The sequence below is a fragment of the Pleurodeles waltl genome, chromosome 3_1, assembly GCF_031143425.1.
Source record: "Pleurodeles waltl isolate 20211129_DDA chromosome 3_1, aPleWal1.hap1.20221129, whole genome shotgun sequence".
Lineage (NCBI taxonomy): Eukaryota > Metazoa > Chordata > Amphibia > Caudata > Salamandridae > Pleurodeles > Pleurodeles waltl.
Genome location: NC_090440.1, coordinates 130,479,441 through 130,497,228, shown reverse-complemented (window position 1 = coordinate 130,497,228; position 17,788 = coordinate 130,479,441). Strand labels below are relative to the sequence as shown.

General features: G+C 44.2%; 1 protein-coding gene across 3 annotated transcripts in view; it reads left to right on the top strand.

Annotated features, from left to right (window-relative positions):
* Positions 1-204: 204 nt before the first annotated feature.
* Positions 205-17,788, top strand: part of CCDC34 (coiled-coil domain containing 34) — a 145,312-nt gene continuing 127,728 nt past the window's right edge. The window contains exon 1 of one of the 3 annotated variants that reach the window (XM_069221964.1): positions 205-390. In XM_069221964.1, coding sequence (XP_069078065.1) covers positions 325-390 — 66 coding nt within the window. In that variant the 5' untranslated portion in view covers positions 205-324. The remainder of the gene's footprint in view (positions 391-17,788) is intronic. The other 2 variants (XM_069221962.1, XM_069221963.1) reach the window with 2 other exon arrangements.

Below are 17,788 nucleotides of genomic sequence, written 5' to 3'. Positions count from 1 at the left end.
TAATGCCAGTTACATTCAACTCGCCTCTTGTCTGACAGGTCAAGACACGACAGGACCCGCCTCTCTTTTGCTTCCGGCTGTCCAGTGTCCACCTCCTTGCAGACTCAGCTGACACTTCCGGCGTTACTCGTTGCCATAGTGACGCGCGGACGTTTATTTTGTGTACGGGCTACACACCTCCATACGTCTAAAACGTGCGTGGTGATTGGCTGTGCCCATAGTAGCCGAGGTGGCGGATGGGTAGAGATATTGTTTGTGGCCATATTTGAAGTTGGATCCTGGGGTGCTGGTCTGTTAGGTGTTGGAAACTTGGACACAAACCCTATGGTGGTTCGTAGGACTTCAGCGGGAGTACTGCAGGCATCTGCCGAGGGAGGAGTTCGAATGCAGGTAAGCGAGCTTTGAACAGTTCTGCAGCAGTGGCACCATCCATGCCGATCCAGAGCAGGTCCTCTAGAATGTCCCATGTTAGTGCCCTCTTCTACAGGCTGACCCAGGTCTGCGCCGGATTTAAATGATCAGCTGCATCTCTCATACCTTCAGAGCTGCCTCGTCTCACCATTGCGCTTCTCCACCCTTGTCTCCTCACAACAGAGTTTATTGCATCCATCAGGCTGAGATTGATCGCGTATATCTCCATTCGCATGAATAGCAGTCCCAGGCTGATCAACAACAGAGCAAAAACAACAAGTGATGGACTTGTTGTTTTTGCATTGATCAACAACAGAACCTTCGAATACAGCCACCTTTCAGGTTGATTAACGGAAATTACTTTGCCTTCAAGTTATCAAGGGAACGGATGAACTTCCGTGTTCTCCCCTGTCTGGTTAATCAAGGACAGTCTTCTTACACCTTCCTGGTCCAGGCCGAGTACACAGAGCAGCTCCCCATCCACCCCCTCAAGCCCCAGCACCTCCTTGGCTAATTTAGTGTCACTGCTGTCCCACTTGTGAACGGTGTACATTGATGTGGCCGGCATAAGTACCTCCTCCGAAATCCACCGAGCAAAGGAAGAGTTTGTTGCAATAATGCACTCACAAAACCACCGAATTGTGCTTTGGCAGTCTTCCCATTCTTAGACTGTTAACTTTCTCTCTCCTTCTACACACAGTTGTTCTGTATCATTCCCTCTATCTTTTGTTCATAACCAACACCATCAAATCCATGCACCCTGGGGGCTCCACCATGGGCCCCCAGTACTGCCGAACCAACTCTCTGAGGTTTCCACTGCAGCCCCAGCTGCTGCCACCTCACAGACATATTTCAGCCCTCCTGGGGATTTAGCAGCTCAATCCCAGGAAGGCAGAACAATGCATTTTCTTTAGGAGAGTGGTGTTATACCCTCTCCCATTAGAAATAGGTGTTACAGGCATGGGAGAGTTATCATCCTAGAGCCTCTGGAAATGCTTTGAAGGGCACAAATGGTACCCTCCTTGCATAATCCAGTCTATACCGGTTCAGGGACCCACAGTCCCTGCTCTGGCACAAAACTGGACAAAGGAAAGGGGAATGACTACTCTCCTGTCCATCACCACCCCAGGGGTGATGCCCAGAGCTCCTCCAGAGTGCCCCTGGCATTAGCCATCTTGGATTCTGAGGTGTAGGGACCCTCTGGGAGCATCTGAGTGTCTGTTGCTAACAGGTGACGTCTGAGACCCCTCCTGTTAGGTGCATACCTGGTTAGGTAGCCAATCCCCCTCTCAGGGTTATTTAGGGTCTCTCCTCTGGGTGTTTCCTCAGATTCGGTTTGCATGACTCCACCAGGACTCCTCTGCTTCAGCTTCTGACTGTCGGATCAACTGCAGACTGCTCCAGGTCTGCTGTAACTGCAACACAGTATCCAGGAAGGCTACTGTGACCCTGCAACTTCAGCAGCAACTGCAGCAGTTTTTAGGTTGTGCACGCTCTGAGGACTGCCTGTCTTCATTCTGCATCAGAAGGACTGAAGGAATCTCCTGTGGAGTGACAGAGTCACATCCCTGCTTCAGCAGGCACCTCTCTGCAACGACAACCGGTACTCTGGGACTCCTCCTGTTGACAAGCGTGATCCTGCCTATCCAAAGGACCAGCTGTTCAAATTTGGTGGAGTTAATGGCTTGCCTCTCCGTGCCAGACAGTACCCCTGTGCACCGCGTCTTCTGCAGCTCCTTGGGCTTCTGCACACTTCTTCCAAAAGTTCTTCATGCACAGTGTAGCTTAGGTCCCTGACACTCTATCCTGTGATGCTCAGCTCCCTGTACCTTTATTTTTGATAACACTGAGTATTGTTTTTTATTGTGTATAAGTACTGTGTGACTATAGTGGTATTGAAAGAGCTTTGCATATCTCCTAGTTCAGCCCTGGCTACTCTGCTACAGCTACCTCTAGTTAGCCTAAGCTGCTAGACACTGCCTACATTTCACTAAGGTGGATCACTGGACCTCGTTTAAGGTGTGAGTACCTCTGGTACCCACTACAAACCAGGCCAGCTTCTCACAAAACCCTGTTCCTACCTTATTGAATAGCTTGAGATGTAGGGGATGTCTGCAAAATAAAGCTATAGGAGAATCCAAAAGTATACTTGTGGCTGCCTTTCAACCCAGCAATGTTATTTACCCTAAATTGAAAGGGCTCCGTGTCTTAAGGTGGAGTAGCAGTGGAATTCCCCTGTAAACAGACATTCATCAAGATGTCCATACTGTCTTTTGGCACCTACATTTCCTCTCAACTGCTTGCCCATGTGGGTTGGTAGCCACCTGCAACAGAATGGTTAGTTGCTAGCCTCTAGTTGTTGATTGGTAGCCCTCTACTTTGACTGTTAGATGGTAGTTTCTTAGTCACATATACCTTGGTGGTTGGATGTTAGACCCTTTTTCTTTATGGCAGTTGTTTGTTAGCCCCATGCCCCAAGATCATCTTTGGTAGCCCGCTTTCTCTGAGGAGTTGTTAGCCTCAAACCCCTATGTTGTCTTTTATCAGTCTCCCCTGACTTGGTTTGGCAGCCCTTTTGTTCCATGCAGGCTCTCTGGATTGATCTGTGACAAGCCATATAGGAGGAGAGACTAGGGGACATTAAAGAGATAAGACAGTGGCAACTGTATGCCTTGGGTCTCCCTCATAGGCATTGATCGGAAGCAGTCTCTTTAGGGTTAGTGATATCTTCAGGGTTGGGTATGTCTGCAAGTTACCCTTTAATTACAGATAATAAAAATGTCAGAACTCAAAATCTCCTCTCAGTAAAGTAATAATATGTGTTTCCAACAAGTAGAATGTAATGATACTGCCTTCCAGGTGACCTCTGTTAGGAACCTAGCAAGAGCAGTCAAGTGTCAGTTGAACCGCATGGATGGTGGGGTGACAGAAGGGTGTTGGGGAGCAGATTAAGATAGAAACTAGGAAGCATTATAAGGAGAAGGCGCAAGCAGGAGCCTGAGGATAGCAATGGAGAAAAAAAAAAAAAAAGTGTGTGTGTTGACATCCGGTGAGTGGACTGGTTCAACAGCATCAGAGCCATTCAACAAACAATTGCAATGTGCAGAGGCATCTTACAACCACTTTTGACTAGGTAACCCAAAGCAATAGCTCATGACCTCAGTATCAGGCAAACTAGTGCTCCCTCCTGTGATGTCCTGTTGCCAGAGACTGTCTTGCAGTGTCACCACTCAGGACTAACTCTGCTATGCTCAGTTGCATGGAAACCACAGATCGCTCACAGTATACTAAAGCAGTTTTCAAGCCTCCTTTCATTACAAGAGTCAGGTCCAGTCATATTGGAAAACTGCAGATAAAAACACAATAGCAGACCAGGGGTGTGGAAATTGGAAGCAAGATCCCAGGGACACTCAGGTTTGTTTAAACTTTCTAGGCTATGAGGTATCAGTTGGTCCCAAAAAGCCTGCAAATCCACTTCAAATTCAAGGGACCCATCAACCAACAACAGAAGTGGTTGAACTAGACCAACAGCAGCAGTGGGTTGTAAATGGGACACATGAAAAACAGGATGGTTATGCTGCCGAGCTGGCATAATCAAGTGAACAGTGCAAGAACCCACCAACCGATAGACCAGGGAATGACCCATGAATCAGGACATCGCACAAACTTTGGGTAATACACAGAAAAACCGTGCCCCCATTTCCATTAATCAGAGCTTGAGAGTGACAACTGTCTGTCCGTCACCCGTGGTCCGCTTAAGCCTTGTGCTGTAGTGTAGTGGTGTCCTGAATGGTTGAATGTGAAACATTGGGTTGTTGGTTGACTGGGATGTGAGCCCTGGTCAAGCAACAGCTGCAATCTCTTGCAGGGTGAACCACAGAAAGCCACTAGGTTAACCTGTGCTTAAACCTCCTTAGCTTGGCACAAAAAGCAGTTTGACTTAATTTAGAGGCAATGTGTAAAATATTTATGCACCACACAAACAATAATAAAGTGAAACCCAACACAAGAAAAATATCAATACATTTTAGAAAACTAAAGTAAAATTTAATAAGTCTTATTTGACACCAAAACAATAAAAATCTAATCAGTAGAACCAGAGTTATGAATTTTAAAAGTTATTAGTAAAAACTAGCACCTAAAAGATCAAAGCGCCAACCTTGGACATCTAGTCACACAAGACCTGGTCAAAGTCCAAAAAAATGGCGGGCTTCGGTGGAGCATGGTTTGGATACAAGAAGTGCATTGGGCCTAGTCAGCGTGTACCTTCGGACTTAGAAGAATTTCTGAAAAAGGGTATCTAAGAAGGTAGGGTTCAGCTGGGCAGGGGTGCAGGAGGTGTCTTAGGAGGAAAGGTTCCAATTGGATGGCCTTCAGTCAAAGCTGCGGTGACGTTTTCTCAGTTCAGACTTAAGGACTGAATTAGAGTTTGGCAGAGGTGTTACTCTGTCACAAAGGTGACTGATATCCTGTCCGCTGAAATATAAATCCCATTATATCCTATGGGATTTATATTTAGGCAGGCGGGCTATCCATCACTGTTGTGATGGAGGAACCCCTCTGCCAAACTCTGAATCAGGCCATTAGTCTCCTGAATGGAAGTCAGTGAGGCAGAGGGTTGCAGCTGAAGACATTTCTATGAGGCCAGATTCCCCCTTGGCAAACGACAGCTGAAAAGGATTTGCTGCTCTGGAAAAGAATGTAGCAGGAGAAGCTGCAAAGTCAGTCCGACCATCAATGCACTTTGGGCAGATAGGTGAGCAGGTTGGCCCCCTCGCCTCCTGGTTTTCAGACCAGTTTTTGTCCAATAATTTTTTATGTCCTCAAGTTTGCAATTTGGCCTCTGGGTACCTTTAGCATCACAACCAAGGGTCCAGGACTGGTAGGACACCTCTTTGGGGTTCAGGACTCCCTCAAGCTGTGTTTAGGTGTTGGTTTAAGATGGTGGGAGCCTTTTGTGTCCTGTGGCTCTGAACATGAGGCCAGCAAACTAGCCCTTTGAGCCACTTGGTAGTCCTGGGTTGAGGTGAAGATGCAGGGCTCAACAACAGGGCTGGCCTCTGAGGTTTCAAGGCAGGCTACAGGCTGCAAAGCAGTCCTTCTTCCAGGTAAAACAAAGCAGTCTTGCAAAATGCACAGCAGGTCACAGCAGCAGGCAGTCATCGGAGTCCTTCCGCAAGTCCAGGAGTGAACTGAAAAGTGGGTCTGAAAGCCCTATTTGTATACCCTATTGCTCTTTTTCTGGAAAGTGGTAGAAGCTTCTAGAAAGGTTCTTTAAAGTGCATGGATTTCCTGGTTCGAAGCTGGCTGCAGTGACAATAGGTGTTAGGCAATTTATGTAAAGGCAACACACACTATTAAGTTGCAAATGGGGCTCTGCCCCAGCCAGCAAATGGTCCTTTGAGGCACACCTAATCCCTTTATTGTGTGACTGTTTGTGAGGAATTCACAAAGTCTAACTGTCATCTACATCCAGTCATGTGACCCGAGATAGGCTGCAGGCACAAAGGGCCGAAAAATGAGTATCGTTATATTTTCATAGATACCAAACGTGATATAGCTACCTGTGCCCAATAAGAAATGACAGTTTATTAAATGTAATAATAAGGAATCCCCAATGTTACCCTATCGGAGGGGTAGGCCTCACAGTATTGAAAAATTAATTTAGGAGTTTTTCACTACCAGGACATGTAAAACTTAAAAGTACGTGCCTAACCCTTTAATTACACAGCACCCTGCCCTATGGGTTACCCAGGGCCTACCTTAGGGATGACTTTATATGTAAGAAAACAGGAGGTTAAGGGTTGGCAAGGGGATTTAAATGCCAAGTAAACTTGCCAGCTTAACATTGCATTTAGACTGCAGTGGAGGACCTGGGGCATGATTAAAAGGGCTACTAAAGTGGCTGGCACAATAAATGCTGCAGGCCCACTAGTAGCATTTAATTTACAGGTCCTGGGTATATCATATACCACTCTACAAGGCCTTGGCACATTATGTGCACTGGACTAGGGACTTAAAAGTAAACTTCATATGCCAATTAGGTATAAACCAATCTAACCATGTTTTAGGGCTGTGATCACAAGCACTTTTGGCTTGGTTAGCAGTGGTAAAGCCAACAAAAATTAATTGAGCAGATAAATGAAGTGTAAAAGGCAAAATATTTGGAGTGATCCTGCAGAGAGGGCCAGGCCCAACACTAAGATAGTGGATGATAGAGCAAAAACCATAACAGTTGGAGTTGCTGGTGACAACTTTTGTAAAGGTTGTGGGTGGAAGCCGTAAGAATGATGAGTATCCCAGCAAACGATGCAGAAATTATACACACATTTAGCTAGTGATTCATTGTGTAGCATTTCAAATGGTGTTCCATCAGCTTTGGGTGCTGACTGGTTGGGTAAGAGTTCTCATATGTTTCAAAAGGGTAGACAAACGTTTGGAAATTGGGAATCCCTGCAAGTGATAGTATCTGAGGGTATGCTGTGTAACCATACTATTTCATGCAGAAAAATCTGGGTCAAGTCAGGTCCGTTGATAATTCTTCAAAGGCTATTAAGTTCCTATACATTTTTTCCATAACCAAATGTGGTTAACATTTCCATATGTGAAATCCAAAAAAGCAGTATCATGGCAATGTTCTTAAACTGTCCCACTGTTATGGCAGTCAGAATTGTGTAGTAGTGCATGCACTCAATCAGCGAAATCATTAGACATACATAGATGTATTGACTAATCAAAAACAATCCCACCATCGCTCTCATATTTTATTATGTTTACATAGACAGCCACGGACCCAGTAGATAGGCTCTTCTATTTTTGCACACCAATCACTGGCTGCTTGCCATTTCTAGAGATTGGGAGATTGGTCAGAAGTCCAATTACAAGATATGTCTCTTTTTGCCAACATTGTTGCTATGCCTACTAAAGCACGGTCTCCTAATAGGCCTCCCAAGTCTTCCAGGAAGCCTCGAAGGGCGATCCTCAGGGTCAGCACCACAGATCGCTGCACAACTCTGTATAGTACAGTCTGTATTGAGTTCCAATATGTTTTGATAACAGGGCACAGCCACCCTATCATAAAAATCTGCACCTCTGAGCATCTGAAGCATTTTGGGGAGACTAGTCTGTTTGCTTGCCACAGTTTGCGAGATGTGAGGGGAGTAGTGTGAAAGTAATTGAGTTGGATGAGTTTTAACCTGGAGGAAATGGCCAGGGTGCGAGGGGACATCACTGTGTCCTTTGTCTGCTTTTTCTAGTTGTCTCACCCATGTTTCTCAGTACTGTTTAAGGGCTGTGAACCTATCTGGCATGTAGATTACAAGGGATTTGTAAATTTGGGATATCCATTTCTGTCTCAAATTTCCCGTGAGGAGTTTAGATTCTAAAGGACTGAACTCCAGTAGTGGCACGATCTCTGACTGATGACATGCTAACAAATGGCGTAATTTTAAATATTTATGGAACAAGGTGGTGGAAAGATTGCAGCTCTTGCAATGATTTTGTGGAGTTCTCTTGGCATATTTCCCCCAAATAAGTAATACCTACTCTGTCCCAGTTCCCAAATCTCTAGGCAGGCTGAGTGTTATAGCCACCGTCCCTTCCACAGCAGGGTAAGTTGTTTTAGTTTCCTGTCCCAGCCTATCGCTAGCAGTGCCATGCATCAGGTCAGGAGAACCACTTTAGCGGGATCAGGAAGCGGTTGAGGAATGGGCCCACCATACAGAATATGCAGAATTCTGTTGAGATTTAACAGTTCAAGCTATACTCTATATGTCGGGTCTCTCTAGCCATCCCCCGGACAGTCATTGACTACCAAGATTTTCAATGCCCAATACAACAGCTGTATGTCAGTCATGCCCATACAGCTGTCCTAGGTGGAATGGTAGCATTCATCTAGGGCAACATGAGGGAGGTATCCCAACCAAAGGAAAGTAGTTATCCCTGCAGTGAGATCACAAAACCACGACATCGGGATAGATGGCCGTAAATTTTGCAATAGATATATATATAGAATTCTTGGGAGAACCAGCAACTTGAAGAGTGTTACTCTAGGCACTTTCACGGGAAGTCGGCTTCAATCTTGAAAATCTTGTTTCATTTGGGCCCCAAGGGGAGAAAGATTGACGCTAGGTAAGGTTGTATTTTAGTGCGATGTGGATGCCCAGATAACTGAAGCTCTCATCTCCTCGTATTGGGATCAACAGTGATTTTGTCCAATTCGAACCTTTCTTGTATGGGTTAGATAAATGTATTGGGACATCATCTGTGTCTAAGGCACTTCTGTCTTTCTCAATTTCACCTCATGCCCATCCTCGAATTTGAACATCACATACAGTTAGTCTAGTTAAAGGTTACATTTTTAGGGCGAAAGGGAGGGGTGACAAAGGACATTCTTGCCTAGTACTCCTACAAATGGGGAAAGGGTTTGACAGTTCTCCATTAATGGATACCTGTGCAGAAATCTTGGTGTATAAGAGATTAACATTTCTGTGAAGTTGTGGGCCAAAACCCATACAGTCCAGAACCCCGTCAAGGAAAGACCAGTTTATTGAATCAAAGGCCTTTACAAAGTCTACCAGGAGGAGGGCCTGAAAGTCTTGGGGGACCTGGGCATGAACCAGCGCCAGATGGAGGCATCTGATGCAATGTATGGTGCCTTGCTCGGGGATAAACCCGCATTAGTCAGGGTAAACCAATTCAGGAAGTACTTTGACTAATCTATGGGCAAGTATTTTTGCAAAGATTTTCAATTCTACATTAATCAATGACATAGGTCTTTAGGTGGAACATCGATCTTGGGGGGGGCGGTTGTCCCTGTTTGTGGAGAACTACTATTGTGGCTCTATCTAACTCACCAGGGAATGCCTCTGTTTCCATGGTCTCTTTGTAGAGTGCAAAGAGAGGGAGGTTAGTTGATTCCAAAATTTATGATAATATTCAAAGGGGAACCCACCTGGGCTTGGAGTTTTTGTGGATTTCATTTCAGAAAGGGCCTCCCCAATTATCCCAGCTTCCAATGGTAAGTCTAAATCCTCTTGAGCCGTTGCAGATAGAGACAGCAGCGGGATATCTTTGAAGAATGACCCATCACCATCACTGTGAGTGTAGATGGGAGGAATAGAGGTCTTGATAGTAAGCGGCACATGTCTCTGCAATGTCCGTGGTGCTTGTGTGTCTTATTCCTTGGTTATCTAAAATGTTGGTCACAATCTGGGACAGCATGTCTCAGGTAACAAGCTAATATAGCAGTTTACTGGACTTAGCACCATGTTTGTAGACGCTGCATAGGAATGCGATCAAGCATTGACAGTCTTCCTCCAGGGCTAGGTGACACAATGGTTCTCTATCTAGGGTTTACTGCTGTTGAAGCATCACTGATGACGTTATGTGACACATCATTTTTTGCATCTGTATCTGTGGTTCTAGCTTGGTTATGTGGACTAGTTACTCCTATTTATTTTCATGGATGAAGGCTTTTAATCATCACCTTCCCAACTGCCCACAACTTGGCTCTGGAGGATACCAAACACTGGTTAGCGTTGAAGTAAGGTTGGAATTCTCTGACTAGAATGTCAGTGCAGTTGGGGTCTGTTAGGTACCAGGCATTGAAAAGCCAGATTAGGCACAGAGTCCCTGTTCGAGCCTCAAAGCTCAGGAGAGGGAAGTGGTGTGAAATCCCACAAGGGAGGATTTCCACCGCAGAGGTCTGTAGAAGGATTAAGTCAATACGAGAGAGGGGGGGTTGTGTGCTGCAGATGTATGTGTATATAAGCATTAGCATGAGGATGCCACATTCTCAAGATGTCACAGAGACCCAGGGATGACATCCAGGGTCATAGTACATAGGATGAATAATGCAAAACTCCTGTTAGGGTGGCTTTGATGTCTTTAGCTTTAGACCCCCCAATAATCGTTATGCCTGGATGGTGGCAAATTTAAGGCAGATGCCTGTACTGATTGGTTGATGGATTGGGGTGAAACATATATGCGTATGAAGTTGTGTTGTGTACCTTCCAAGTTCCTGAGGCCCCCAACATATTGCCCCTATCAGATACTGTGACCACTAGGGGGAGGTTCCTGTCTAAAAGCGTGGCAGCTTCCCTGGAGCCTCTGGAAAAGCCTGCATAGAAGACACAATTATAGCAATGCCGACTCAACATTGGGCCTAACAGATTAGAATCCGGTGCAGCAATACTGCAGGTAATCTCCATTTGGCATACCGAAGGGCAGCCATCCTCTTGATTCAGTCTATGAGACTGCTTACATTCCATGAAGGAATTGTATATTTAGCCATAGTTAGTACTGAATAGAAGCCGAACTTTCCACCAGTGCTCGTGCTAGGAGAGGTTGCGTCCATGATTTGGTAGTGTGTTTAGAATCATGACCGGTCCTGCAGTAAAAATGGATCTCATGTACAGATCTGTGTGTGAGTGTGGACTAAAAAAGTAGGTGTGTTTGAGATAGCAAACAACAAAACAATCCCTGACCCAACTCCTCCCCACCCTATACTCCCCACACTCCCCAGAAGCATCTGTTGCCCTGAACGTCCCTCAGTATTTATTAACATCAACAAAGCATTAGTGCATCAATGGTAATGGACCTCCACAACCGGAAGCTGAGTAGATTGTTCACAATGTATGGTCAATAAATCTGGTCTCTTCCATTTTCCAATGTGCACCGCACCGGAGTCATCTATCTGTCGGTCAAAGGTGAGATCAGATGCTCCTCTTTTGCCCCATGAGGAGAGCTCCGGACATTGCTCTGTAAGAGTAGGCTGAGTTGGGCTCTATTCTGTGCCAGACGTTTATGGAGATCGGTGTGGCAGGCTTCTACCCTTACAAGATCTTGGTCATTGCTTTGCCCCAGTGCATTTCCAGGGTTATTTTAGGAGACTAGAAAAAGTGAGTTTTTTCATTATTGATGATTTTTAGGGTGGCTGGAAACATCAAAATATAGTGTTAGTTCATCACCCACAGTTTTTGTTTGGCTCTTTCAAATTATTTATGGCGTTGTTGGACCATTTTGGTATAGTCTGTAAATATCATGATCCACGAAGATTGGAATTTCAGTTCTGTGGCTTTTCTCACATGTCACAGTATGACATCTTGGTCGCAAAACTTCAAGATTTGGGCAGTGATCGGTCTCCAGAAGGTGGTTTTGGTACTAGCGATCTATGGGCCTGTTCGATCACAAACCACTGGGACAGTGCCTTCTTTGGCAGCCAGGTTTCTAGGAATGTGTCCATGTTAGCTGTTTCTACTCCTTCTGGAAAGCCCACTAGTCTGTGATTATTACGGCAGAAGCGGTTTTCCACGTCTTCGATGTTGCTTCCAGGTGTTTCACAGAAGAAACAAGTTTTGAGCTGTGGTTTAAAGGGAGGTTACCTCATGTTTCAAAGTGGATATTCGTCCCTAGGCTTCGGATACACGACCAGCTATATTGCGGAGATCCTGGCAGAGCAACGTCATATCAGCTTTAATTTTTCCCTGTGTGGGTGTGGAACATTGTTCATTGCATAGTTGATGAAGCAGTCCGTTTTAGCCGTGGCCGCCAGACATTTGTCTTTCCCCCATAGTGTTGCTAAAGGGTGTGTTGTGTTGGTTTGAGGAGCCCAGAAACAGCAATGTGGGTCCTATTGGGTGACCAGAAGGTAAAAACTCTTCTCCGCTCCTATAGTTTGTGCCTTCCTGGCCTGCTTGACCCCAGCTGAGTTTGTTATGAAGGACATAAAGGGGGCAGCACAAGCAGCCAGTGGTGGTCAGGTCAGGTTTTCGGAGGCCGGCACATATTCAGGCAGTAAGGATGCTGGTGGCTTAGATGATCAAATTGGTGTGTGACCAACTTCGTTCTCTATTATTTGCCAAACCTAAAGTGTGGCTCACTGACGAGAGTAGTGACAACCCACAGTGGTGTTTGCTTGTCCAAGAGGGTTCATAATTAAGGCCTTCTTCCCCCCTCTTGTGTAGTAAGTGCACGCTTCATTACGCAGTTTATGGGGACATAATTGAAGGGTTTCAGTGCAATGTCATCTGCGCTTTTGCACCACTTACTCATTTCCGGGGGGCATCTTCTCCCTCTCCCTCCCCCCATTGTGGGGGGAGGGAGAGTGAGAAGGAGGGGTACAGGATAGTTAACCCCATATATGTGGAGGTTGTATAGACCTTTAAGCCACCGGTAGATACCACAGAAGCTGAACAGGATGATTACTATATCAGCCATTGTGGCGAGGAAAAGCCAGTCATTCTCCAGTCACCTCTGTAGAGACTGCTCCAGTGGGTTTGGTGGTGCTTAATCAGGGACGAAGAGATGAGGCAAGTGTCTAGGACCAATAGTCCCAGCGCAGACTACCCTCACCTGCCGCTGTATGTCATGGTGGGCACTTGCAGGGATGGAGGAGCATCCACAGCTCCAAGTCTGAACGCATCCCAAACAGAACCAGCTGCAGTCCAGCTCACCTACTACACTCCCCTTCAGTCTGTCAGCTCTAATACGCCAATCCATTTGGCGCGGGAATCAAGGCTCTTTTTCTGCTGGCCAAACCTAAGATAGTGTGACTCCTTCCGGCAGTACTCCCTGTATTTTAGGAGCAGTCCAGTCTCCCCGCTGGGATCATGAGGCAGAATCATGACTCTAGAACCGTACACAGGGCTGAACCTTTTCTCTAATATAATCGGTCTTGGTGGTCTAACAGATCGTCATGTATCTTTCTGAAGCTCTGATCTCATTATACCCAATTCTTATAGTGAATAGAATATACTATTTGTTTGTTATTGAGAGAGACCTAGACTTCCCTGGCATCTTTCTGTATTGCTTAAGTCAAAGGTGTAGACTGCTTAGTCATCTCAGTAACTTCCAAGCAAGAGAGTGAGCCTTCCCATGCAAGTTGGCAGGTAATAACATGCTAAAAGTGGGAGAAGAATTACTTCCACCTCCTGTGTCCTCCATTTATCCCTCTCATACTTTTAAGAAACCCCAGATGTTTGTGGTCTGAGCACATGGAGATAGAATGAGTTGCTCTTTCTAAGTAGTGTCCTAATTTTAAAAATACTTCTTGATTTTATAACCTTTCTCAACTGTAGATTGTGTGGTTTAGTTCTGATCCTGGAAAAATACCCCACTAGGTCTAATCTTGCAGTTTTTTTTCAAACAAGATAGTACCTTTAGCAAAAAAGGAAACATCAGTCTCCTCAATGTTACTCATTTGGGATCTACATGTCTTAGTATTGGAGTAAAGGTGCAAGTCTTTTCTGGGCGGCAAAAACTTTTTGTTCTGTACCGCAGTGGAAGGATATTCCTTTCTTAGTTAAATGAATGTTAGGATGAATTGTGTAAAAAAGTTGAAAATGAAGTGTCTATGAAAATTAGTGAATGCCAATAACCATTAGTGCTCCTTCACTGTCCTAGTTATTGGCCATTTTTTTTTATTGTCATGGTCTTTGTCGGAACAATGCTGATACCCCCTGCTGAGCATTATAAAACCTAGAGTATGATGGTGCTTACCTCAAAGCTGTATATTTGTTTGTTTATTTTTTACACAGTGTTATTGAATATATTTGATGGTATTTGGGAAATGTCTTTATGGTTGTTTGTACAGTAACTGTTTTCTTAATTATTTCCTGTTCTACACAGTTTTTCTTTCCTCCTATGTCTTCCATAGTCTCTTTCTTTACTCTTTTTTTCACGGAGCTAAGCTTTTGCATTTTCATGTAAAAAAAAAAAGCAAGTGATTGTTTTCTTTATATTTTTTCATGTATAATAAGCTCTTGATATTTTTGTTAAACATTCAAGTTGTCAAATTAGAGATTTGGCATATGGCTATTCTTGCATGTTCTGTGGTTTGTTTTGAATAAAAATTGAAAACATGTATGTGTGACAGCTCTTTCAGTGGAAGAGAACATTGTTGAGATTGCTTTTTTGATTTTTATAGTCATTTTTTCAACCATGAATGTAGGACTGTTTACCATTTATGTTTAAACATAAATTTCTAGGGTGTTGGTTGCAATGCTTTCAGTGTTTCAATGGTCAAGAGGATTGTGGAGGTGCTCAGTTAGGTCTGTGAGATTTTATAAAATATCTACTTGTCCATGGAACGAGATGTTTAAGAAATCTACTTGTCCAGTAAAATAAAGACCACTTGTCCCTATTGTTGCCTTGAATTAAGGGGACTCATTGGGGCAGCATTCCCATGAAATCAGAGCTCTGATTAATTTCTTTTGCCATTGCTAATGTTACATTGGGATTAGATTCCAACAAAGCTATGATTTTACCACCTTTCCACAAATCTATACATGGGGGCTGGGTGTAGGCAGAAAAAAGTAGTTCCAGGGTCTGTGCACTTGCAGTATTTATAAACTCCTCCTTAATCCTTTCCCACATTGTAAGTGTTGGAAGTGTACTCCAGACAAAGGCAGATAAATCTTTTTTATGGTGAGTTTTAAAATTGTGTCTCTCGTTGGCAGAATTAATCACCCTGTCCAACTAGGGACCCCAATCCTAGTCAGGGTAAGTCAAATACACATCTTAAATTAATCTGTGCCCACTCTCTGGTAGCTAAGCACAGAGCAGAAAGGCTCAACTTAAGAGGCAATGTATAAAGTATTTGTTTACCAGTAAAACTGTGGAAACACCACACAAAAAGAAACCACACCAAATTAGAAATAGTTCCTAATTTAATGAACAGAACAAGACCAAAACAACAGAATTCCAAGAAGTAGAATTTGAGATATGCATTTTTAAAGAATATCTGCAATTGTAGTGCTTAAAAGTAAGTAACGCTAAAAGGTTACCTGAGGTCACACTAGGCCGGGGTAAACCAAAAGTTCAGGCCATCCATGATGGGGTGGTGAGGCTGGCGGGGGGGGGGCGGGCCAGGGGGGGTGGCGGGCCAGGGGGGGTGGGGCAGGCCGGCTACAGGACCCAAACAGGACCCGCTAAGAAGTACCTTTGATGGAGAGTTGCGTTGACTTCGAAGTTATGCAAAGGCGATGGGTTGGTTCCAATCTGCGCAGTCTGGGGGATCTGTTGTAGTTGAGCTGTGCCGCCAATGATGCAATGTCATCGAGATGCTGCAACCAACCTTTGCAATGCATCATCGTTGAGCTGCACAGCCGGTGATGGAAAGGCGATGTGCCTGGGCTAGTGGTAATGCATTGATCCTGAGTCACGCAGTCAGTGACGCAAAGTCCTCGACCTCAGTGGTGATGCACTGGAGTTGAAGGAGGATGGGGCAGTTCTGATTCTTCCCAATGGCTCTGATGCATAATTTTTTGCAGGAAAACAGCCGCATGGTCCCCTTTCAAGACCCACAACTGGATTGGCACCTCTCGCCAGGACAGGTGTCGCATTTGGCAGAGTCCAGCAGCTGACTAGGGTTGTATAAAGTCTTTGATAGCCCTGAGATTTCAGAACAGCTGAGAAGATTCAGAGGAAGGACTGCCCTGCTGTCTGAAGAAGGAAGACTGAACTCAGGACTTCATAAGCTACTCAAAGGGCCAGTTTACTGTCCTTCTGTTTCAGCTACAAGGGCACTTACTGTATTCAGAACACTCTCCTGCTTTCCAGGTGACAAGATTCAACTGGACATGACCAGGTTACCTATGGTGGCCTCTGTGGAAGTGAGTCCTGACCCTCCAAGCGCTGTTCTCCAGGTCCTCGATCCTTTGCTGCAGTGAGTGTACTCTTCCCTGCTCAACTGAAGGTTTCACCGAATTTGATGTCACACAACGCAGAGCCTCTCATCCCAGCACCTCGCAGTTCCTAATCAGCAGCTTCATTGGGTCCAATACAGGATGATGCCAGAGCTTTGCATTGCAACATAACCCAGCTCCTGATTGGTGCCTCAACAGACCCGATGTAGAGCTTTGCATTGCAGCACCACATAGCCACCGCATGAAGGACAAAATGTACATCTCCTAGCGGGGTGGACCTGGTCTCATACCTGACCGGTGCTCCATCCTGGGCGACCTGAACTTGTCACTTTGTCCTGGTCCAATGCCACCAGATACTCACACTTGAGGCTTTGTGCATGTTAACGCTATTTCTGCCTAAGACTCTCAATACATAATTACTGTTCTACTAATTGGATTTTTGTAATTTTTTATGCCATTTTATTTAATAAAATTTTATCTGTTTTCCTAAATTGTGTTGGGATTTTTCTTGTGATGTTTTTCACTTTATTACTGTTGAGTGCTGCATAAATTCTTCCAACATTGCCTCTAAGTTAAGTCTGACACTGTGAGGGTTAAGTACAGGTTTATTTAGTGGTTGTCCAGGCCTCTCAAAATCATAAAATGTTTACTAGACCTGCAGGTTGGGTAACTTGAATACTCAACCATAACTGTAATGTACTTGACCCCTAGACATGTCTCACATTGCGTGATCCTAGTCAAATAGTTTAGTTTACAGAGTTGCCTTTTTCTGAGTGTACCTTCACATATGTGATCTCAGCATTTCTGCTGTACAAAAAACATCTTTGTTTGATTTAATAGACTAAACATTTGCTCCATATATAAAATGAATCTAGCCCATTTATAAGGACACATGATCCATTACTTGCCTGCTTGCCTCTTAGTTTACTAATAGCATTGCCATCAGGACAGGAGTGTCTCTCAGTTTATGTTCAATTATTCACTTTTAATAAATATATGATTAAAGCATGATGTGGTTGCACACTGTATTTTACAGACAGAGCATTTCGACCAAATGTCCAAAAACCTTCCCACTAACTTGCAGATTTTCTGATAAAATGATATAATGTATTAACAATCTGTGAAAGTCAGGTTTCAGAAAACATATTTATTCTTAATCACATAACCAAGTAAAGCGTTCTGATATGTTTTCTTCCTATTACAATATTTTTTCATCACACAGAAGTACAAACAATGGGCTTTTACAACTACTGAAATATATTTTGGAAATGTTTGTACAGTTGACTTAGCTATTTAAATGTTGTGTGTTAAAAACCTGACAAAATCCTGAAACTCTGCAGTAAGAAGGAAAATTAATTGTAAGACAAACTGACTTTTGATATCTGTCTCAGAACACAGAGCAAATGTGACAAGAACAAGATTTAAAGGCATAGTTACTGCTCCTCCACGTTTTGACTGAACAGAACACCTGTTCTTTGTCAACTCAACAGAAGGAGTGACCTAATAAAATATCGCCATAGTAGATCTCTCAAGGCCTGCTTTGGTGGTTCTCACAGACAAGGAATGTCTCCATTACTTGAGTGGGGCTTGAGCCCCTCTCAACTAATGACCCAATTTCTTGCTCCTCTGAGTTATTGATTTATTTCAAAGAAAACTCTGTAAATATGGGTACGTGACCATGTAAAGTTGAAGGATGTGTTTCTAAAGTTATCACATACAATGATTAATTG